Below are 22575 nucleotides of genomic sequence, written 5' to 3'. Positions count from 1 at the left end.
AAAAAAAAAAAAAAAAAAAAAAAAAAAAAAAAAAAAAAAAAAAACATAAAAACAAAAACTGCAATACCTCTCTTAAGAAAAGTAAAAAAAAAAAAATATTCAGTGCAATAACGTAAAATCCCTACAGAAAAAAAAAATGGAGGACATAACGTTACATGCCTTTCCCTTCCATAAAAAAAAAAAACAAAAAAACCGAAAACAAAGAAGGGAAGGAGAAGAGAAATACAAGTACTTTCTCTATATCCTCTTTATTGGGAGAGATCTTAAAATTAAATCCTCCCATGGGTACAAGAGGGACTCCCAACCTTCTACAGACGTTGGCTGCTTAAAAAAAAAAAATCTCAAGGTTTTTTTCTTCAGACGATCCCTGGCAATGTGCGGGAAGTATCAGCGTTCGCCGGCTTTCAATAAATAAATATAATAATAATAATAATAATAATAATAATAATAATAACAATAATAATAATAACAAAAGTGGCGCCCCGCGACGCAACCCCGGCCGGCGAAATAAAACAGCAACGCCCATTCCAGCCAACCCCAAAAGACACAAGGCCACGCGTTTCGCAAAAGTACGGGGAACCAAGAAAAAACGGTCACAAACCCCCCGCACCCCGCCCCCGCCGGTGGCAGGAGCTGGCGCCGGTTTCTCGACCCTCTCGATTCTCCCTGCTTCCATCGGATCCGGGCGGGCCGCCGAAACGGGTACGGAGGCGATCGGGCTCTGAAATGTTGGCGCGGTCGGTCTTTTTCCGCGCCGCCGCGCTGTTCAATGGGTGGGCCGCCGCCCGCGGGTTGTGTCTCTGGGTATTGCTCTTGTGTTCACTTTTCCCTCGCACCTTCGTTTTTGCTACCGCCCATGTCTGCCTATAGGAAAAATAAGGGTGCTCGTGCAACCGGCGTTTTTGCGATGTACCACACAATCTTCGTTCCAGGTAGAGGCTAACCTTCCTCCCATGAATGTTGCATATAAACAAGAGCTTGTTTTTTTTTTATTGGAAAATATTCTGTCTTTGTGCTTGGACTTTAAATATTATACAAGTTCTCCTTCATGCTTTAAAAAAGAGGTCTGCAAATCGGTTTAGGTATTCTTCAAATATCACCACAGACAGAGGTACATCATGAGATCCATTCTCTTCGTCTGTTTTAACAGTACTTTACCAATGGTTTTTTTTTAAATCTCTATAATACATGTCTTTCACAGTGCATTTCATTTAACCACTTTATCACTCCGCACAACAAAATCCATTAAAAGGATATCAGCTGCTTTTGAAATTATTGACGAAATGCATAAATATTAGCACTATCAATTACATAGTGAGACCCCTTCTTCTATTTTTTCACATAACAAGTTTACTATCATAATAAAAGCATAAAAAAGTCTATACAGCTACATAAAAATATATATTTTTTTATATATACATTTATACATATAAAAAAGTATATATAAATATATAATATTACGATCCAAAACACTATGACCGACAACAACGCAAACGTTTTTGTTGGGAAGTACGTGCTTACCCGTATGAACGGCAAGGAGGTTGGAAAGAGTGAAGGGAATGCCCCAACACTGCAGTTTGAAAGCGAGGGAGACAAGTTGCGTGTATCGGCAAAGGTGGCGAACTCGATGAACGGGGTTCTGAGTTACAAAAACGGGAAACTAACTGGAATGCTTATGTCAACACGAATGATGGGACCCCCTTTTCAAATGGATGTGGAACGTGCCCTTGGTCAGGGTTTTGAGGCCGGAATGCATGTGAAACGTGAAGGTGGTACATTAACGCTCTCCCACGGCAATGACACTCTGGAGTTCACAGTGGCGAAGATTCTACTTGTGCGCTAGTAGATGGCGTATGTTCGTACGTGGAACAAAAAGGGAAAGGAAAGGTTTTATTTTTCTTGTTTTATTTTTACTGCTTGGGAGAGGTCATGTTTTTATTTTTATTTTGTGGAATTGATTGTAGGCAATGTTTTATAGTTTCCTATTCCTTTCTTGCGTTTGTTGTGCCTGAATTAATTTTTTTACCGTTGTGTATTTTTTTTATTATTGCTTTGCTTTTTTAAATATATGTTTTTTAGTGCATACCAAGGGTGTTGTGATGGCTGCGGTCACTGTGCCAGCTGGAGAAGTGGATGGGGAGGGAAACAAGGATTGTGATGATGTGGCAGCCTATGCGCGTGCTATGTACAGTGAGGCGTGTAGTATACAGAAACTGTTGCATGAGTGTACCGAGAAAACAAAGATGTTGGAGAAAGATGTGACTGGTTTTGTGCAGCGTGATGTTGCTGAGGATGAAGCACTTCAGAAAATTATGTTTGGTGTTTTGAATGCAGAGATGAGAGCGCTTCGGAATGTCCGGTATGTAGAGTTTTCTCAATGCCATACAGAAGGGGAGAATGAGGGGCGTTCGGGACAAACGACAGGGTGTCTCTCCTTGAGCGCGAAAAAGACTCAGGTGTGCCCAACTGATTGCTTTAGCCTATTATGTGATGGGAAGCCAGATGCTTTTTTAAACCTTAGAGAGTATGGCGATGTGTGCGATGTACTTTTAGGGTGGCGCCCACCCAAAAAGGCAGCTCGAGTGCAATTCGACTTGCTTTGTGAGTCCATTCTTCGCAGCGTGCCGGATCCTTTTTCTTGTGTGCTGTTTGTGAATGGGTTTTTGTACACACCTTGGGGAGCGTCTGACTGTAGCGATTTCACAGAGACGGAACTTGATATGATGGTGGGTTACGATGAAGGGACTAGGGCAGAGGATATTCTCGTGCGCTGGTTTGATGCCGTTCTTATGCGCTCTCTACTAAGTGAAGATCGTTTGCAGTTACTCTGGAATTCGGCTGGTGAGACAGAAGGGAATGCACTTGGGTTACTGGGTGATGGTTACGACACGTTGACAATTGTTCATCACACTCGTTTGCAGCGTTCCGCTGTTTTCCGTGGGTTTTTCTTCTCTGGGCAGCTGCGGGGGGTGGAATCTATTGGTGCACACGCCAACTTGCTGTCTTCCTTGTTTGGGCCCTATGGGGCCAATTCCCAACAGGAGATGGAGAGACGTATAGTTGATGTGTTCGAAAGCTTGAATGAACAGATAGGAAATTTTCTTTCTGTGTGCAAGAATGTTGTGGTGTTGCTTGCTGTGCAAATTGATGGTACTGCGGTTACTTCTTCGAGCACAGGCGATTCTTCATTGCTGAGGTTTGTGGTGCTCGACATTCGTCCTCTCTCGCCAAACCTTCCATTCTCGTGGCATTTCACGTGGGGTGAGGTGTGTGCGCTTGGACAGCTTGACACCACAAATGAGACGGAACAACACGCGATGCCTCTTCCTGTCTTCAAGACAGTACGTGTCGCTGTGGCTTCTCTGGACCCATATGATGCTTATTCTGACAAGATGTTCCCCATTATTAATGAGCGCATTCAAGGGATTCGGCGACGCTGCAAGATTGCTGCGGCTCCCGTGAAATCCAATTCTGCTTCTGCTACCGCCCTTGTTGGGGCTGCTGTTGCAGCAACTGCCCTTGTAGTTGTTTTGGCCTTTGCGGGAAGGCCTCTCCTTGGATCCCGCCACTCGTGGTTGAGTACTGTGGGAGGCGTGATTTCACACCGATGAACCCGTGTGCTCCTTTCGTTTTCTTGATCGTTATGTAAATGTTATGATGGAAATTTCGTAAGATTTTTTTTTTTTTTTTTTGTGATGGCTTTTGAGCGAGTATGTTTGCTCGAACTGTTTTGCAAGAGATATGATGACTGGGATCTAGTAGCCTTAATATCCTGTGGTACTTGCTTTTCCGTTTGTCTAATACATTGCACATTTAGTAGAGATAGAGGATTTCATAATGGAAGCGTGTGATTTCTTTGGGAATTACCACCTCGATCGCCTCAACAATGAACTGTGCGCTACAAGGGCAACCCTTGTACTGAAGAAAGGTGTTGACTGCGTCGAGGCAATTATCAGGGTTGCGAACACGTTGCGAGGCTCATTAAGCTTCGAGAAAGGCAAACTGAGTGGACCCCTAATGTCTACGATGATGATGGGGAGCGAAGAACAGATGAAGATAGAGACGGCCCTAACGGAGGGATTCCAAGCTGGGTTTTCTGTGCACTTGGTTGATTACACGCTGACGTTGACGACGGAGCAAAACACCCTCGTCTTCGAGCGCGACGTTTGTGTAGAGATGCTTGTTGGCGAGTACATGCTCAGTGCATTCAACGGAGAACATGTATCCCTTGACAGTTTGAAACTGGCTTTTGTCCCCAGTGGTAAGGGTTGCATATCTATGATCGCCCAGTTCACCAACTCGCTTCGGGGTGAGCTGAGTCTTGATGATGGCATACTGAAGGGCGCAGTCGCCTCTACGATGAATGAAGTGGGAGGTATGATGAAGGAGATGGAGGAGAGGTTCCGTGCGGGAATGGAGAACGGCATGTACGTGTCTCTCGATGGGAAGCATCTCACCCTAAAAGATGATCACAATGTCTACCTGTATTTGCGCTTGCTGGTGCCAGACGATCTCGCTGGGGAGTACGTGTTGAAGAGTCTCAATGGCGGTCCTGTGGAATCGGATGAGCAAATAACACTTCTTCTTTCCCATGATGCAGAGGCGGATGGGATAGATGTGCTCGCAAAGGTATCGAACACTCTGCGTGGGAAGGCCACACTGCTGAGGGACACACTGAAGGGGATGCTGATGTCAACAAGGATGATGGGGAGCGAGGCGGAGATGCTTGTGGAGGGCGCGCTGACTAGCGGTTTCAATACTGGGTTTCTCTGCTGCGTTGACGCTGGAGAGCTGACGTTGACATGCGGCGACAACACGCTTGTGTACACGAAGGTGGCTGCTGTACCATACGAGAATGGGAAACCAGCGTACCTGGGTGAAAATGTGGCGCAGTGCTTCAAGGGCCACGGCAACGGTCTGATGTTTCGCATCATCAACGCTGCTGAGAGAAAGTGGGCGTTCTACAATGATACAAAGAAGTACAAGATGCGTGTGAAGGTGGTGTTTGGCACTCGGTCAAAAGTAGAGGGTCTTGGCAACACGCGCATCACTGTGAGCGATGGTGGCCATCAGATAGCCGAGGTGACAGTGGCACCTGGTGCCACAGAGATGTTCATTGTGGGATACGTGAACGGGTACAAATGCTCGTACGACGCGCTGCCCGTATAGACACTGTCATGATGAAAGGAGTGTCGCCTCTGTGAAAGTGAGGGGGAAAGTGAGTAGGGTAGGGTAGGGGATCTTGCTAGTTGCTAATGTGCGTGGGTTTGCTGCCTCATTTAATTGTGGTACTTCCCACTATTTCTTTTGCATGTATCTTCACACTTCACGTACAGCTGGGGACACCATGCCTAATGCGCCCTGAAACGGTCTGATGGCACCTGGGGCCATTTTTGTTTGCTTGCTTGCTTTCTTATTTGCTGCTGCTGCTGCATAAGACGTCTTGTGCCGTTTTCTTTTTTTCCCTTTTTTTTTTTTTACATAAAATAGTATTCAGCTTCAAAGCAATAATTGAAAAAAATATAAAGATCTAAAAACACTATGACCGATAACAACGTAAATGCTTTTGTTGGGAAGTACGTGCTTACCCGTATGAACGGCAAGGAGGTTGGAAAGAGTGAAGGGAATGCCCCAACACTGCAGTTTGAAAGCGAGGGAGACAAGTTGCGTGTATCGGCAAAGGTGGCGAACTCGATGAACGGGGTTCTGAGTTACAAAGACGGGAAACTAACTGGAATGCTTATGTCAACGATGATGATGGGACCCCCTTTTGAAATGGATGTGGAACGTGCCTTTGGTCAGGGCTTTGAGGGCGGAATGCATGTGAAACGTGAAGGTGGTACATTAACGCTCTCCCACGGCAATGACACTCTGGAGTTCACAGTGGACAAGAGTGCACTTGTGCGCTAGTAGATGGCGTATGTTCGTACGTGGAACAAAAAGGGAAAAGAAAGGTTTTATTTTTCTTGTTTTTTTTATGTTTATGGAGGGGTGTGATTGACTTGTAGCGGATAGAACAACAGGTGGTTTACCTGGGAAAATGTTCTGGGATTGCATTTTTTTTTTCTTTGAAAGGCATTTATTTCTGTGATCTTGTGTCTTTGAGCTTTCTGTGCTTTTGTCCGTTCTGCTTGTGGGTGCTCATATTTCTTCTTGGTGCTAGTTATAAGGAAGGAGTGTCACAGTGCGTTGACGGTTTGATAGTTCGTTTTTTTTTTTGTTGCTGTGAAGGTATAGAAGAGATGCCGCCGAAGAGGCCTGTGCAGCGAAGTGAATTTCACCAGGTCCGGCTGCAGGAGCACATACGTGACCTGGAAAGTACTCTGCACTCAACTGTCACAGAGCACCAAGCTCAGAAGTCGTACTTTGTGCCGACACTGGTGTCACTGTGTGCTGATGTTATTGCGGGTAACTTTGCTACTCTCACTGCTGCAGATTCTTTGCATGAGTCTCACCGGAAGCTGTATGACATGGTGATTGAGAGGCTTCCAACGGATATCCCCCTGTCTGTGAGCGTTCCACGTGTTACCTACGACTCATACTGGCGCCGCTGCTGTGAAGCGCGGTGGTCATTTGGGCAGTTGAGTGAGCGGACATGTGGGAGGCTTGTGCCGCCGGAGAATGGCGGATGGAAACAGTTTTATCTTGAGCACGTGCTTAGCGACTTTCTGAGCGGCCTGCGCTCGCCCGAGATTGACGATGAGGAGGGGCAGGAGCTCGATCGGCTCTGTTCCATGTGCAGGGACTATGTGTACGACCTCGAGCTACCATGCCAGGTTACGCGGTTTGATCTGTACGAGCACCTGCTCTCGCGCCTGCCGCATCTCTTGCACCTGCGCCTCACGTTTGGTGTCAATAATGTTGGGACCGACTTCGACGGGTGGATGATTGGATTTGGCGAGGCCGACGCGTTAAATGTGCGGCATGCACTCAACCGTTACCCGAAGCTGCGCTCCCTGGGACTCCCCAACAATCGTCTGAACAGCCCGCTGCTGAAGAAAATCCTTGGCGGCCTCGTGCGCAACACAACCATCACAGTTCTTGATCTATCGTCGAACCGCATTGACGACGATGGGGCGCAGCAGCTCGCACTTCTGCTGTGCAAGCCAGACCTGCCACTCGAAGAACTGTACTTGCATGACAACCACATCCGTGGGGAGGGGGCGGTGGCGCTTGGTGAGGCATTGACGATGAACACTACGCTGCGTGTGCTGAATCTTCGCCTCAATCGCATTCCTGACGAGTCTGGTGGCGTTGCCCTTGTTAATGGGTTGGCGTCTCACAGCACACTGGAGGTGGTTGACCTCTCACACAACGTTCTGGGTGACGCGACTGCGCGAGCACTCGCGGATGTTCTGCCAAAGCAGCGGACGTTGCTTTCGTTGAACATTGCCGGCAATAAGGCACTGGGTGTGCACACGAGCGAACTGCTGTTACAGGCACTGCGGGAGAATACCACGTTGCGCTTTTTCGACGCCCGTGGTAGTGGTGTGGAACCAGAGTGCTTGGCAGCCATGGAGCGCCACGTACAGGATGGTGTGCAGGCCCTCAAGTCCCATGAGGTTGAGGTAAAGGAAGAGGAGCAGCGACAAAGGATAGAGCATGACGTTGAGGCAAAGCTGTTAAAGACTTACTGTGTACAGTAGAGTACCTAGAATCATCTGTTTTGTCTTTGGTGGTTCTTGTTTTTGAATTTGTTTCCATATATATATGTTTATTTGTATTACTCTGGTGTTGTGGTGTATGTTTGTGTCAGAGATTTGTTGTGATGGCGATTCCTATGTATACAACATTTTCTTTTTACCTATCGATTGAGTAGGTGAAAAAAAAAATATGTGATAGTTCGTAAATGTCATTGTTTTTTTTTTGTTTTTCTTGTTGTTCCAAATTCGATATGTGTGCACAAGTTTTTTTTGTTTCTTGTAATGTTTTTGTGGTATTTCGTTCTTTTCTTTTATCTCTTTCCTTTGCTCTTCTTGTTGAAAGTTTATTTGAAGTTTTTTTTTTTTTATCTTGTTGTCTTTAGTACCATCTAGCGGATACACTTTAAGTACGACAGCAATACCAACAACAGTAACAAGAACCACAAACACAAACCATTATTATCATTAGTACTATTACTAAAGTCATTACCATTGTGAAGTTTATTTTGTAGTGTTGACGTTACGATTGCAGTAATTATTGCTATCTCCTCTTGGGATTAAGCGATGGGAGGGTTATCTTTCTCTGGTTTTGTGTTTTTGCTGGTGTTGACAGTCTGTGGTGTTTGCGGATTTGTCCTCGCATTTCCTCCCGTGGTACTACTCGCAGCGGCCCGCGTTTTATTGCATAAAAGACCCGTTGGTCTCGTTCATTTTTTTAATTTCTGGTATGACACCGTGCAGGATATGTGGACTGGACTTGTATCCATTCTCCTTGAATGTGTGCTACAGCTGCGCCTTGCATTCACTGTAGTCTGCGGAGCAAAAGATACTCCACCTCGATTAGAAGATGTTTTTGGTCCTCCCACACAGAAGGGGAAGTTTAAAATTATTATTATGAATCATCGTTGCCGTATTGACTGGTTGGTGTTATTTCCTTTTCTTACCCGTGCTGGCGGTTCACGCACACTACGTATTGTACTAAAAGCTGAATTAAGTCGCGTTCCTATTTATGGATGGTCCATGCAGTTTTTCCGCTATATATTTCTTTCTCGAAAGTGGGATAAGGATGAAGAAAGAATGCGAGAAATGATTGCATTCTACAAATCCAGTGGTGGTGCTACTATTTTATTGTTTCCTGAGGGAACCGATCTCTCCAAGAGCAATATTGAGAAATCAAACGCATACGCAGCAGAGAAAGGTCTTCCGATATTTCATCATGTGTTAAATCCACGTTCCACTGGATTGTTGGCCATGAAAAATATGATTGGTGTTGAGAATATTGAAGAGATCGTTGATGTGACAATGGGATACACAGACTTTATACCAGGAGAAAGACCACAGGAATTAAGTGTCATCAATGGACGTATGCCGAAAAAGGTTCATATATTATGTACAAGACATTATATGGAATTAAAGCTAGAGGAACAAGATAAGAAAGGTCAAGCTTCTCAAGATGGACTGAGCGCTGTGCCTGCATCTGATAATGAAATGCATGATTGGCTTAACGACCGTTTCGCTAAAAAAGAGATTCTACTCTCTCAATTCTATGCAAATAATCCAGTAGGGTTTGAAGCACATCAGGCACGAAGTGTTTTTGGAGAACAGTGTAAAGTTTTTACGTACGATCAGGATGAAGATGCGGCTAAACACCCTGGAAGCACAAAATTCTCACGATTTATTCGAGATATGGGATTATGGCGTGGATTCATAGGTGTATTGGCTTTCTGGATTATTCCTGTTTTATACTGTATATTGTTCCCCAGCAAATTATTAATGTTGTGGAGTATCTTCTGTATTGGATTTTCCCAATGGATTGTACACGAGAAGGGTAGTCTACTGCAATGGCTTCTTCTTCAGCCGCTTGGTGAAGATGGGGATCGAAAGGTTAATATTTCTAAAAAAGGGTCTGAGAGAAAAAATAAGTGAAAAAGGGGTAAAAAAAAGAGTTTTGCATTATATAGGGTGAACTACCACTTTTTGTTTTAGTAGATATGCTGCTATTGCAGTGGAAGGGCACTTTGTTTTTTTTTTTTTACTTCTTTTCTTTTCTTGTTTATATCTTTGCTTTGATTTCTTCTGATATTCTGATATCTAAAAGAGCTATCAGTAATTTAAACCTTCCACATTCCATTTTCTCCGTTATTGTGCCTTATTCCACCCTTTTGTGGTTGGAAAATTTGATGCATCTCATGTTTTTCTTTTATTTTTTCAACCTTCAAAGATAAAAAAAAAAATAATATATTAACAGGACTCTCTATAGTCTAATATTTGATTATACATATTTTATGTCTTTTCTTTCATTCTCTAATATCTCTCTTCTAGGAATAATTGGTCCTGATTGAGGAAAGGACACATACACACCCGCACCCACTAAGAAGGAAACGGTCAAACACACACGCACACACAAACGTTCATAAGCACACACACATATATATATATATATATATATATATTTATATATATAAAGGTAGATAGATCTACTAAAAACAAAAAAGAACAAACAAACAAAGAAATAAACAGACACACAAATACAACGTGATGTCTGCTGCAGCGCATTACGTGCCGCACTCAGAGCAAACAAGAGTGCATTATGAACGATTCTTGCGTGACTTGCGTCGCTGGTTACCACCTGGACTTGATGATGATTTAGGTGAAATCGCAGAAGAGACGTTATCTATTGTGTGTCGTTCTGGTGGTGGTGGTAGTGGTGGTAGTGCTGCTGCTGCTTCTGGTTCTATGCACTTGCAGCAGCTTAAAAAACAATTGGAGTTACTCTTTGACACGCCGCTGAGTGCGGAGGCTCTTCATGAGGTGCTGCAGTATGGTCGTTTAATTGATGACTTTGTAGTGGCGGAGGATGTTGGGAATCATCACCGCATGGACAACAATGGTGTGGAGGGGAATGATGGTCTTGGTGGACTCTTACTGATGCAGGAAGAGAATCAGCAACATAAACAGAAACATCAACAGGGAGAAATATCATCTGACTCGGATGATGATGAGGATGAGAATATAAACGGTATACGAGATAATAGGATGGATTTGATGAAATTTGCAGCGGATGTTGATATTATTGGAGATGGAAATGGCGACGATGACGACGACGATAATGACGAGGATGATAACAATAATAATAACAACGCAGCTGGACGTGTAAAACGTGTTACCTTTGAAGAGGTAGCATGTAATCCCAACTATGTGCGAGACTCTTTACGCCGTCTGTTTCCCACACAAACAATAGAGGAATGTGAACTACAAGCAGCACGTGTTTTACAATATGCCGCTCAGCAACAGGTGGATCAACTCACTCTTGAGACACAACTCACTGCATTTCTCGGTGGCTACGATGATGAGGCGGTGATGGAATGGATTGGTATAGTTGCCTCCTCTCGCTGGGCTATTGTGTATGGATTGCGATTTGCAGAGGGACACAATCAAGAGGCGAAGAATGCCGTGATGGATGCGATGAAGACACATGCCCAAGAGGATCGTACAGTGGAGCGGCTTTATCAAAGTGTAACGGGTAAAGAAATTGGTCTACGCACGGAGGTTGGTGATGGGGTTAATAGTAAAGATATGAAGAAACCACTTAGACGTGTGGATCTGCAGGCATATGCATTTAAGGATGAACGTACTCCACATCAACACACTCGAGCGGTTGTACCTCAAGGAACTCAACGAGCAGTGTTTGAGACCCATGATGAAGTGATATTACCACCCACAGCTTCTGCTACTGGGGAGTTGCCGTGTATTCCACTGACGAATTTCCCCGAATGGGCACAAGTGGTATTTCCTGGTGTTACACAGCTTAATCCAATGCAATCTAAGGTGTATGAATGCGCTTTTAAGAGTGATGAAAATATGTTAGTATGTGCTCCAACTGGAGCAGGAAAGACAAATGTAGCCATGATGACTATGCTTAGAGCTATTGCTAATGCTACTACACGAAGTGGTAATATTAAATTACGTGATTTAAAGATGGTTTATGTTGCACCAATGAAAGCATTAGTACAAGAAGTGGTACGTACCTTTTCAAAACGATTTGAACCACTTGGACTTACAGTTGTTGAACTTTCTGGTGATTCTAATGTAAATCAGGCACAACTATACGATGCACAACTTATCGTCACAACTCCTGAGAAATGGGATGTAGTGACACGTAAATCTGTTGAACTTGGTGTGGCCTCCTTATTAAAACTTTTAATTCTTGATGAAGTTCATTTACTTCATAATGAACGTGGTCCTGTTTTAGAGGCTATTGTAGCTAGAACGATGTTACAACAACAATTACGTGGTGAGGCAAATGTTCGTATAGTAGGACTTAGTGCTACACTACCTAACTATGTAGATGTTGCAAGTTTTCTACAGGTTGATAGACAACGTGGTTTATTTGTTTTTGACAGTTCATTTCGTCCTATTCCACTACAACAATCATTTTGTGCTATTAAAAAAGTACGTGGAACGAATCAAGCAGCTGTAATGAATCTTGTAGCGTATGATAAGGTATTACAAGCGGCAATAAATGGTGAACAAACAATGGTATTTGTTCATTCTCGTAAAGATACGGAATATACCGCTATGTATATGATGCGACGAGTCGTAGAGGAAAAGCGAACACATTATTTTGTACGTTCTGGTAGTGAATCTGAACAGACCTTACGTGAGGCGGCAAATACATCTACACATCTTCTCCGTTCAAGTCTTCAACAGATGCTTCCCATGGGTTTTGCAATTCATCATGCTGGGATGAGTCGTGAGGAGCGTGAGGTGGTGGAATCCCTTTTCGCTGAGCGACATGTGCGGGTATTGGTGTGTACTTCTACACTTGCATGGGGTGTAAATCTACCAGCTAATCAAGTGGTTATTAAAGGCACACGTGTTTTTAATGGGGCGAAGGGGGAAACTGAGTTATTGAGTGCATTAGATGTACTGCAGATGTTTGGTCGTGCGGGTCGTGTTGGATTTGGTTCATCGCTTGGCCGTGCAGCTGTGATCACTGGAGTGGATGATCTACAATACTATCTCGCCGTGCTGAACCAGCAACTGCCAATAGAATCTCAATTAATGGGAAGACTTGTGGATATGTTGAATGCTGAGATTGTGTTGGGACATATTGAAAGTACAGCAGAAGGAGTACGATGGCTGCAGCGAACATACATGTATGTACGTATGCGGCGTACACCGGAATTGTATGGAACTCGTGCAAATGATGCCGATCCACTCTTTCTTCGACACTTGGAGAATATTGTGCATACCGCTGCAGAGGATCTTCGCCGTGCACAGATGGTGGATTACGATATGAATGCCAGACGAATTGCTCCAACACCATTTGGTCGAATTGCCTCTTTCTATTATGTAACAGCATCTTCTATGGCTACATATCTCACACATCTTTCCAGTACTATGCATGATGTCGATCTGTTTCGTCTTTTTTCCATGTCTAAGGAATTTTCACACATTACCGTTCGACCAGAAGAACAGGCACAATTACAGTATTTATTAGAAAATGCTCCTATAGCTGTACGTGAAAGTCGTTATACACCTTTAGCTAAAATTAACATATTACTTCAGTGTTTTATTAGTGATATGAGTTTACAAGGTTTACCATTGATGAGTGAACTGGTTTATGTAAAAGACTCTGCCCAACGTATTCTTCGTGCTCTTCATGAGACTTGTCTTGTACGTGAATATGGTCGTACTGCTATGCAAGTATTACAATTATGTTTAATGGTGGTTCATCAACAATGGGCCGTTCAATCACCTGTACGTCAATTACGGCATATGGTAACAGCGAAGAATTTTGCAACTTTTATTCACGCCCTTGAAGGTCGACGAGTTTCATGGGATGAAGTACGTGATTGGTCATTAGAAGATCTTTCTGAGAAACTTGGGGATGAAAGACGTGCAGAATTAGCTTATGATTCTATTCATCAAGTACCACATTATGTTTTAGAAGCTTCTGTACGTCCTCTTACGCGTAATATGTTGTATGTAGATGTTGACATCACTCCAGAGTTTACATTTAATGAAACTTTACATAGTCGAACGGCTGGTGAACTTCTACTTACGATTGAACACACTAATGGTCGTATTTTACATCATGAACGAGTATATTTAACAGGTGAAGTTTTACGCAGAAATGCAACCTTTTCTGCACCTACTATTGTTGTTCCAATTGTTGAACCCAAACCTACACATTATTTTGTACGTTGTCAGTCTTTACATTGGCTTGGTGCGGAATGTTCTGTTGCGGTTTGTTTGATGAATGTACGTTTACCAGATGTAGCACCACCCTTGTTGGAAGTCCATCTACGTCCTCCTTCATTGGAAGATGATGAAGGTATGCGGGATGTATCGGCAACACTGCAGCCGTATGGTTTAGAAGCAGCTGCAGAAAAAGTATTTCCATTCACAGAATTCTTTCCCACTCAATATGATCTTGTTGTGCCTATTATGGAGAATCCTACAGAAAACATTTTTGTAGCCATTCCTCCTGGTGGTGGACGTACAACGATTGCTGAATTATTTATTCTACAGTTTTTGCTGGAGTGTGCGTTACTTCAAACAGAGACGAGTACTAGTACTATTGGTACTGATAATAATAATAATAATAATAATAATAATAATAATAATAATAATAGTCATAATACTCTTATTACTGAAGAGGAACAGACAGAAGATGGAATCATACCTGCAACGAAACGCAAATTATTATATCTTACTGCACATGATGCCTCTGCAACGCGTCGCCTGCATGAATGGCGATATAAATTTGGTGAAGGTCTAAAACAACGAGTGGTGAAACTGGAACCTTTTGGTGAAGGATTAGAAGCAAAGGAAGAAAAAGTACGACACGCTACTATTATTATTGCCAGTGGTGGAAGTCTACTTCCTTTATTACGTCGTGGAGGCAATAATTGTCTGGCTGGTGTCACCCATATTATTGTTGATCATATACATCTCATACGTGCACCAGAAGGAAGATGGATGGAGGAATGTATTGCACGATTACAATCAAAGCCATATTTGGTAAATAATGGAAAACAACCCGCACGTCTCCTTGCTCTTTCATATCCATTAATAAGTTGTACAGAGGTATCACGATGGATGAAAATACCACAATCACGACAATATAATTACGGTAATTCATACCGTCAGTTACGTGTACGATTAGAAGCTGTAGATCACGGTGGAGCTCGTAATCGTTATGAGGCCGCAACCGTATCCGCCATTAAGTTATTACAAAGAGATCGTTATGCATCAACACCAAGTGTGGTGTTTGTGCCTTCTGCTCGAGATGCGGAGGAACTCGCTAAACGTGTTCTTCTTAGATGTCGTGATTTTGTTCCCACTACTTATATTGATGAAGTAGAGGACCGAAATCTTTCTCTTTTACTTTCTGCTGGTATTGCGTACATGCACCGTGGAACATCCTTCCTTGATGAACTCTTTATTCTTGATCGTGTGGAGAACCCCTCACGACATCCAGAGAGTGAAGCCGTACTTCCATTAATATTAATTTGTACATTTGAAGCTGCATGGCGTTTACCCGCTGCTCTCTTCGGCACGGCTTTTGTGTGTGCGGCGGAGCGTACATCGGCGGCCTTCTCTTCTCGCACCTCCACGGCGGAGGATGCGGGTGGGGCCTCCTGCACAGACTGCAGTGTGTCGGAGTTGCTGCAGATGACATCGCGGGCATTAAGTGAGGCGGTGGTGTACTGCCGAGCGGCCCGGCGGTGGGTGTGGGGGAAATTATTGAATGATCCACTTCCACTGGAGTCGTACTTGCGGTATCCAGATGACTTCCGCGATGCGTTGAACGCCGCCGTCGCACAGGGACGAGTGACAGATATGCCAAGTGCTTTGCGTGTATTGCAGAGTCATTACTTTTTATTTCATCTACGTACAAATCTGCACTTTTATGGGGTACCAACACGGGAGGATATTCCGGCGTATGCGTCTGAGTTCGCACGTGTAGTGATTGCCGCACTGCAACAAGCCGGTTGTGTCGCCGTGATAGACCATAATAACAATGATGATAATAATGATAATAATAATAATAATAATAATAATAATAATATCAGGGGAGATGAAGGAGAAACTATACGACCTACACCACGAGGATCGGCGGCCGCACAATACGGCATGTCCGTAGTGTCTGTTGAGACTATTGCCACTGCCGCTGCTGCTTCTTCTTCTACTAATTCTATTGGTGGAAGTGGAGATGAGGGTCGTACCTCAACAACAGGAACTCTGGCCTCATCCACATTATCTTCAGTGGCGGATATGTGGCGTCTTGTGGCATCATCTTGTGTGGAGTTAACACCACCGTATGTGGGAGACGCTGCACGCATAACAGATACCGCAGAGTTACAGGCATTACAGACAATAGCACGTGCATTTCCCGCTGGGTATGATGTGCGATACGTAGATTTGGACTTTTCCAAAGGTTACACAAAGGTGTTACTACTTATTTTGGCTCACTGTGCACGTATGTTCATTAGTGAAGAACATCTAAAGAAATATGAGACTAGGAATGAATCTGTTACGGCTATAATACATCCATTGGCTTCACCATCTTCAGCTGCGGTGGATCCTCAACTTCTTCTTGATATTCCATATGATGTAGCGGAACAATTACGTGCAGATCTTTATGCACTACTTCCAGCAGTATTAGATGTGGTACGAGGAGCATGTGAGATATTTGATAATACCACACAATGGAGACAAGCACGTTATTTAATGCGTCTGGCATCACATATTGAGAGACGTGTTTGGGGATGTGATGATGCACTTATGCAATTACCTTGTGTACAAGAAACAACAACATTACGTCAGGTATTGAATACAAAAGATGAAGAAGGTGTATCTTGGTCACTTGAACGATTACAAGAGTTATCTTCACAAGGTGCTGCCGCAGAGGCTGTATGGGTGAAATTAACAAAAAAACTGGTGGAGTACGGTGTAGTAACAGATGCCACTGCAGGAGCTACACTTGTGAAAAGACTATGCACAGAGTCTCTCTCTATTCCTCGAGTGACATCCATGACGGCTAATGGAACAATAGCACTTATGGATACTGGACACACTTTTGTCGTTCATGTAGAGGGATGTATTACCTGTACATCCCCTTTAGTCTCTTCTTTCACTTCCTCTACAGCAAGTGAGCAATTAACATCATATCAGAGTCGTAATAAATTACTTGGACCATGGTGGGTATTATGTGTATTACGACATCAGGGAAAGAACGATGGGTCAGAGCGGTTGATGGCAATCTCCGTTGTCACTCCGGAGTCTCTCGCAGACAACAACGGCAATGAAGAGAGAGAAGATAAAACGACATCAGAGCAACAACAACAACAACAGCATGAAGAAGTCTCATCATCATCATCATCTTCTTCATCTCTGTGGCGTATTAAGGCTTCTCTTACCTTCCCGTTAGAGTACGTGGATGGAGAGGATTTAGATACATTGGCCATGACAGCATCTGTGGTCTCTGCACGGTACCGGGCTGACGCTGAAACGGATGTCGTTTTCGCCGAAGAGTGAGAAATTGTGAGTTCGAGTAGCCGGGATGTAGGGGAAATGAATAGCGTGAAGGAAATGCAAACCATCGAGGAAAATAAAAAAAAAAAAAGAAAGAAGAGAGGAAGAGGAAAAAAAGAAAAAAGAAACAATAAAAAGAGGAAATACAGAGTTTTTTTTTTTTTTTTTTTTAAAGAAGGAAAAGACGAAGTTTGTAATAGAAGCGAGTAAAGAAGGCAGAAAGTGGGAAGGAAAGGGAAGTATTTTCCTATTTGGATGTGGATGGAGAATTGGAGTTTATTCTGATGCTTTCGTGTGGAGTTTTTGGAAACACTCGTGAGATCAGATAAAGATGTCTGCTGAGGTGTAATGTACACTGACATCAACATGCATATGCAAACGCACGGAGAGATACAGGAGAAGAAAAAGAAAAAAGAGAGGGAGAGAGTATAATGTACGGATACTTCTTTTTTTTTTCTTTTTTTTTATTTATCCCCTTTGGTGATAAGCTGAGAACACTAAAAATAAAACAAAATAAAAAAGAAAAAAAAATACTGTTGCACCCTTTCAATTGGGTTGATGTTCATTGTCCCTGTGTATTATCTCTCTATGTTTACATGTATGTATATAAATTTATGCCCATTGCAACTATACTTTTTTTTTCTCTTTTTCCATCCTTTATTTTATTTTTATTTTGTTTAATATACGCTATTTCAGTCAGAGATAATATTAGAATTCCCCCAAAAAATAATAAAAAAAGGTGTTCATAATTCTTCTCCAACACAAAGAAAAAGGAGAGAGTGCGAACAATTGGTAAAAGATAAACCTACAGCCATTTAAGCCGCACCGACTTGATTCTGGTCGCTAATAGAGAAGAATAAGAACCAAATATACACAGAAAACCACAAGAATAACAATCGTGTAGGGATATATTAAGGGAAAAAAAAGGAAAAAACAAAGAAAAGATACCCCTTTTTTTTACCTTGACAAAAGAAAAAAAAAAAAAGATAAAAAGAGAAGGGAGAGGGAGGTAGAACAGGAAAACAAACAGATAAAGAAGGAACGAATAATAAAAAAAAAACCCCAAAAAGGAGGAGAAAAAAACGTCTGGTGTGACTTTCTCTCTGACACACTACGTTTTTCTTTTTCTTATTTTTCTCATCTTAGATTCGGATATTTATTCGTTTTGACTGGAGTGGGGCTCTCCGCCATATTCGGTTTTTTCCTTATTTTTTCCCAACCTCCTGTAAAAAAGCAATGTCAACTGCAGGGAAAAAGCCTACTGGTGAGGAAGTTGCCCCCACCCGCAGTGATGCCCCTACCCGATCGCAAGAACCACAAGGACAACGCCAACAGACAGATTCTGTAAAAACGTCAAGCATGCCTGCGGGCGAGAATGCCGGAGATGGGGTCACCTTACCACCTATTTCCCCATCGTCTACTAAACTACGGCGTGGTTCCTTGCGTGCACGCAATAACTCTATACGCCACAGCCACAACCACAACTACGGTGCTACCAGCGTCGTGATGAGCTCATGCCCTGTTATTCCGCAGAACGATGGTACACGCGATGGGGAAACGGAGTATGTGGTGATCAGCACGAAGGAGATTACACACCTGAGCAACACCTTTGATACCACACCTTCCCACGTACGTGATGTGGCGGTTGCGGCGGAGGGTGATCGGGAGTTAATGCTGGCGATTCTGCAGAGTGAAGTGGAGGAGCGCGAGCAGCGGGGGGATTCGCCCTCGGCTTACTCCTCCGCCCGGCGGGATCGCGGGGGTGGGTCGGGGATTCCTCGTCTATTGTTTGGCTCCAAGTACACTGTGCGGCGACTGATGAATATTCTTGCCCTTCCACCATCGTGGGAGTCGGATGTGATTCTCGCACTGAACCGCGCCGAGGGAGACGCCCAAATCGCTCTCTCAGAGCTTGCGTTGAAGATTGAGAAGGCAAACGGTTTTTCCACCGCTCGGCTCACACATGATGGAGATCCCTTGTCGGATGAACAGGTGAAGGAGCTGCAGAGCTTTATGAATAGGCTGGATACTACGCTTGAGGTTACAAAAGCACAGGCACTCCAAAGTGAATTTCCAGAGAGGCCAATGCGGGATATTGAAGATGCGTTGCTGCTCACTGACGGAGATTTGGGACAGGCAAGACTCTATTTGCAGCAGGTACCCTCCCAGAGGGTATCACGACAGGGTATCGATATCATTATAGGTCCTCCCCCAACGAATGTATTTACCAGGAGAGAGAGGCGAAGGCCATCACGACGATGTTCTATGGTCAGTATATCAAACCCACGCGAAGATGATGATAAGGGACAGAATTCAAAAGGTACCAGTACTCGTACAAGCTTAGAGGCAGTTACTACTAATGCTACTCCTGCTGATGCCTCCAAAACTTCCATTCCTTGTCCTCAATCTGCAAGAACAGCAAGCTCTGCACGCAGTACGGACTGTCGTTCAGGGCGTCAATCTGGAAGTCAAGTGTCCCCTGAGACTAACAACAGACTAGCAGGAACAGTATCACTTTCAGATCTCCCCACAACATCGAATACAGGAAAAACAGCGACCAATGGGATGAAGATACAAATGCCAACATCACGGCCAAGTGGCACAAATGTATTCACCTCCCCGTCTTCTATAGGGAGAGAAGTGAAGCGTGGGAACCTGGAAGCATTAAACGTCCGTAGTGATGATGACGATGATGTTGATCCTTTATCACCAAAATGTATGGCAGCAATTGCTTCAGCGCTTAATGTTTCATCAGAGAGCAGCAAATTTGAGGATCTACTTACATCTCTCGAACCGTCACCCCCATCAGCTTGCGTTTCAAAATCAAGTTCACCTGCACGTACCGGAGTACAGCCACTATCAACTGCACCTGCGAAGATGGGATCACCTTCACCGGCCAGAGTACCACCACCTCCGCCTCCATCATCATCAGCAGCTGTTAAAAGTGGACCAACTGCACCAACATCAACTACTGCAGCTGCGAAGATGGGATCACCTTCACCGGCCAGAGTACCACCACCACCGCCTCCATCATCATCAGCAGCTGTTAAAAGTGGACCAACTGCACCAACTGGATTACCACCACCACCTCCTCCTCCATCATCATCAGCAGCTGTTAAAAGTGGACCGCCTGCACCAACTGGATTGCCACCACCACCTCCTCCTCCATCATCATCAGCAGCTGTTAAAAGTGGACCGCCTGCACCAACTGGATTGCCACCACCACCTCCTCCTCCATCATCATCAGCAGCTGTTAAAAGTGGACCGCCTGCACCAACTGGATTGCCACCACCACCTCCACCACCAGCAATGGGTGGTAAAGGCGCACCTCCTCCTCCTCCTCCTCCTCCACCGGTACCAATAGGCGGTAAAGGAGCACCGCCTCCACCTCCTTTACCAGGAATAGGCGGTAAAGGAGCACCACCTCCACCTCCACCACCTCCACCAAAGTCCACATCGGGGCCTACACAGCTTGGTCCAACACGAAATATCCCTATTGATGCTATACGAAGTGTTGCTAAAAACTCTGCATTTGAGGCTGATGGCGCTATTGTGCTACCTGAGAAGTATCGCAAAGAACTTATTGATGAGTTCAAACGTGTGGAGGCAAAGGGAGCGGCTGGACCAGCAGTCAAAAAGAATGTAGAGGTTATATTGGACTCTAATCGTGAACGTAATGTTGGTATCGTGCTGCAGTTTCTACGACTCCCTATACAGACTATTGAGGCGAGTGTGCGTACCTTTGATGCACTCACACTTGGAGAGGAACACATTTCTGGTCTCGTTAAGATTATTCCTACCGCTGAAGATCTTCAGTCAATTGATCGTTGGATGAAGCGAAACCCTAATGTGAAAACATCACAGCTTCATCAGTTAAGTTTACCCGTTCGTTTTTTCTTAATGACTATGAAAGTTGACCATTATGCTGACCGATTACACTGCTGGAACTTTATGAATGAGTTTGGAGGTCGAATTGAAGATCTTGAGTTTAAACTACAACGTGCACTGGATGGAGTTAATGCAGCGATGGAATCCCCTCATTTACCCCGTATGTTGCAATTTGTTCTTGCACTTAGTAATGTTTTGAATACAGGCAGTCGTTTTCAAGGGGCTAAGGGATTTCCCATATCGCAACTCCTACATATTATTGATTTCCCAACGACTAATAACAAACGTGTTCTACTAGAAATTCTGGTAGAAATTGTTGACCAACAGGATCCTAGTGTACACAAGTGTACAGAGGAACTTCTTCCTGCAGTGGAATGGGCCTCTAACTTTGATCTACCGGGAGTAGCACAAGAAGTGAAGGCTTTTCGGGGCCGTTTACAAAAATGTGGTACACTCGTTCGTGCTATTCCAGATGAAAATCAATGGCCAGTGAAACTTGGAAGGTTTATCCGAAATGCTCTTCCAACGTTAGAAAGAGTAGAAGGTTTGGTGGCTGAATTAAATAGGAAGATAGAAACAATGCCAGAATATTTCTGTGAGAAGTCTAACTCTTTTTCAATGAATGATACCATGCGTTATCTTGCCACCTTCGCGAAGAGGTATGACGCCAAGAGAGCCTTATATGAACAGTTGAAGGAAGCGGGGCAAATGGGAAATGAAAGTAACATTTCAAAGGAAACAAATCAAAACGGTAGAGGTGATCAACAGGAACATTTTCGCAATGCGGAAAATGCCAGAGCAAAGTCAGAGTCCAGCGCGGATAAGAACTCAAGACGAACATTATCTTTTATACTGCCGCAGGATAGACAAGATCAACAAGGACCAAATCATAATCACGAGACGCGAGGAGGAATTACTTCTGGTAAGATGAACGGAAATCCACCAAGCGTTCTTAAAAACTCTACCGGAGGTCAAGGGTCTGATACCACTGGTAAATCTAAGAACCAAGGTGGTAATTCCGCACCTCAGAGAGTCCTTTCCCATTAGTAGAAAGTATTATATATATATATATATATATATATATATATATATATATATATATATATATATATATATATATATATATATATATATAATGTATACCGGTCTGTGTTAAAAAAAAAAATACCCAGTGGTGTTATACCTTATGTCGAGCAAAAATAAGTTTTTTTTTTTGTCGTTCATGTGTTATAAAATCATGGAGGGTTTCCACTTGACTGGGATATAAGTTTTTTTGCTTGTTTTTTTTTTACTTTATTTTATCTATTTCTATATGTGATTATTGTTATTCCTTCTCTGTAAAAAAGAAGAGAAGTATGGAAATTCAACATAAAAAAATGAATGGACCGAGACAAGGGGAGATAAGAAGAATAAAAAAGAAAGAAAAAAAATGACCTAATGAGTGATGAGATGAGGGAACAGTAGAGGGTGAGTAGAATATATATATATATATATATAT

General features: G+C 43.5%; 8 protein-coding genes across 8 annotated transcripts; all 8 read left to right on the top strand.

Annotated features, from left to right (window-relative positions):
* Window positions 1-1525: 1525 nt before the first annotated feature.
* On the top strand, window positions 1526-1843 carry TM35_000201730 (uncharacterized protein; the record flags this gene model as incomplete). The annotated part of the gene is made up of 1 exon (XM_029026858.1): window positions 1526-1843. The coding sequence occupies one exon, from the start codon at window positions 1526-1528 to the stop codon at window positions 1841-1843; it is 318 nt and encodes a 105-aa protein (XP_028881830.1).
* A 256-nt stretch (window positions 1844-2099) lies between these two features.
* TM35_000201720 (uncharacterized protein) lies at window positions 2100-3611 on the top strand (the record flags this gene model as incomplete). The annotated part of the gene is made up of 1 exon (XM_029026857.1): window positions 2100-3611. One exon carries the CDS (start codon window positions 2100-2102, stop codon window positions 3609-3611), a length of 1512 nt encoding a protein of 503 aa, XP_028881829.1.
* A 226-nt stretch (window positions 3612-3837) lies between these two features.
* TM35_000201710 (META domain containing protein) lies at window positions 3838-5169 on the top strand (the record flags this gene model as incomplete). Its single annotated transcript, XM_029026856.1, has 1 exon — window positions 3838-5169. One exon carries the CDS (start codon window positions 3838-3840, stop codon window positions 5167-5169), a length of 1332 nt encoding a protein of 443 aa, XP_028881828.1.
* Window positions 5170-5541: 372 nt separating this feature from the next.
* On the top strand, window positions 5542-5910 carry TM35_000201700 (uncharacterized protein; the record flags this gene model as incomplete). The annotated part of the gene is made up of 1 exon (XM_029026855.1): window positions 5542-5910. The coding sequence occupies one exon, from the start codon at window positions 5542-5544 to the stop codon at window positions 5908-5910; it is 369 nt and encodes a 122-aa protein (XP_028881827.1).
* Window positions 5911-6242: 332 nt separating this feature from the next.
* Window positions 6243-7646, top strand: TM35_000201690 (leucine-rich protein; the record flags this gene model as incomplete). Its single annotated transcript, XM_029026854.1, has 1 exon — window positions 6243-7646. The coding sequence occupies one exon, from the start codon at window positions 6243-6245 to the stop codon at window positions 7644-7646; it is 1404 nt and encodes a 467-aa protein (XP_028881826.1).
* Window positions 7647-8207: 561 nt separating this feature from the next.
* Window positions 8208-9569, top strand: TM35_000201680 (putative acetyltransferase; the record flags this gene model as incomplete). The annotated part of the gene is made up of 1 exon (XM_029026853.1): window positions 8208-9569. One exon carries the CDS (start codon window positions 8208-8210, stop codon window positions 9567-9569), a length of 1362 nt encoding a protein of 453 aa, XP_028881825.1.
* Window positions 9570-10181: 612 nt separating this feature from the next.
* Window positions 10182-17192, top strand: TM35_000201670 (putative ATP-dependent RNA helicase; the record flags this gene model as incomplete). The annotated part of the gene is made up of 1 exon (XM_029026852.1): window positions 10182-17192. The coding sequence occupies one exon, from the start codon at window positions 10182-10184 to the stop codon at window positions 17190-17192; it is 7011 nt and encodes a 2336-aa protein (XP_028881824.1).
* A 1233-nt stretch (window positions 17193-18425) lies between these two features.
* TM35_000201660 (putative formin) lies at window positions 18426-22124 on the top strand (the record flags this gene model as incomplete). Its single annotated transcript, XM_029026851.1, has 1 exon — window positions 18426-22124. One exon carries the CDS (start codon window positions 18426-18428, stop codon window positions 22122-22124), a length of 3699 nt encoding a protein of 1232 aa, XP_028881823.1.
* Between the last annotated feature and the right edge of the window lie 451 nt (window positions 22125-22575).

This window comes from Trypanosoma theileri (genome assembly GCF_002087225.1).
Source record: "Trypanosoma theileri isolate Edinburgh chromosome Unknown TM35_Tth_20_V1, whole genome shotgun sequence".
NCBI classification, from domain to species: Eukaryota; Euglenozoa; class Kinetoplastea; order Trypanosomatida; family Trypanosomatidae; genus Trypanosoma; species Trypanosoma theileri.
This window is presented reverse-complemented; position numbering and strand designations above follow the sequence as displayed.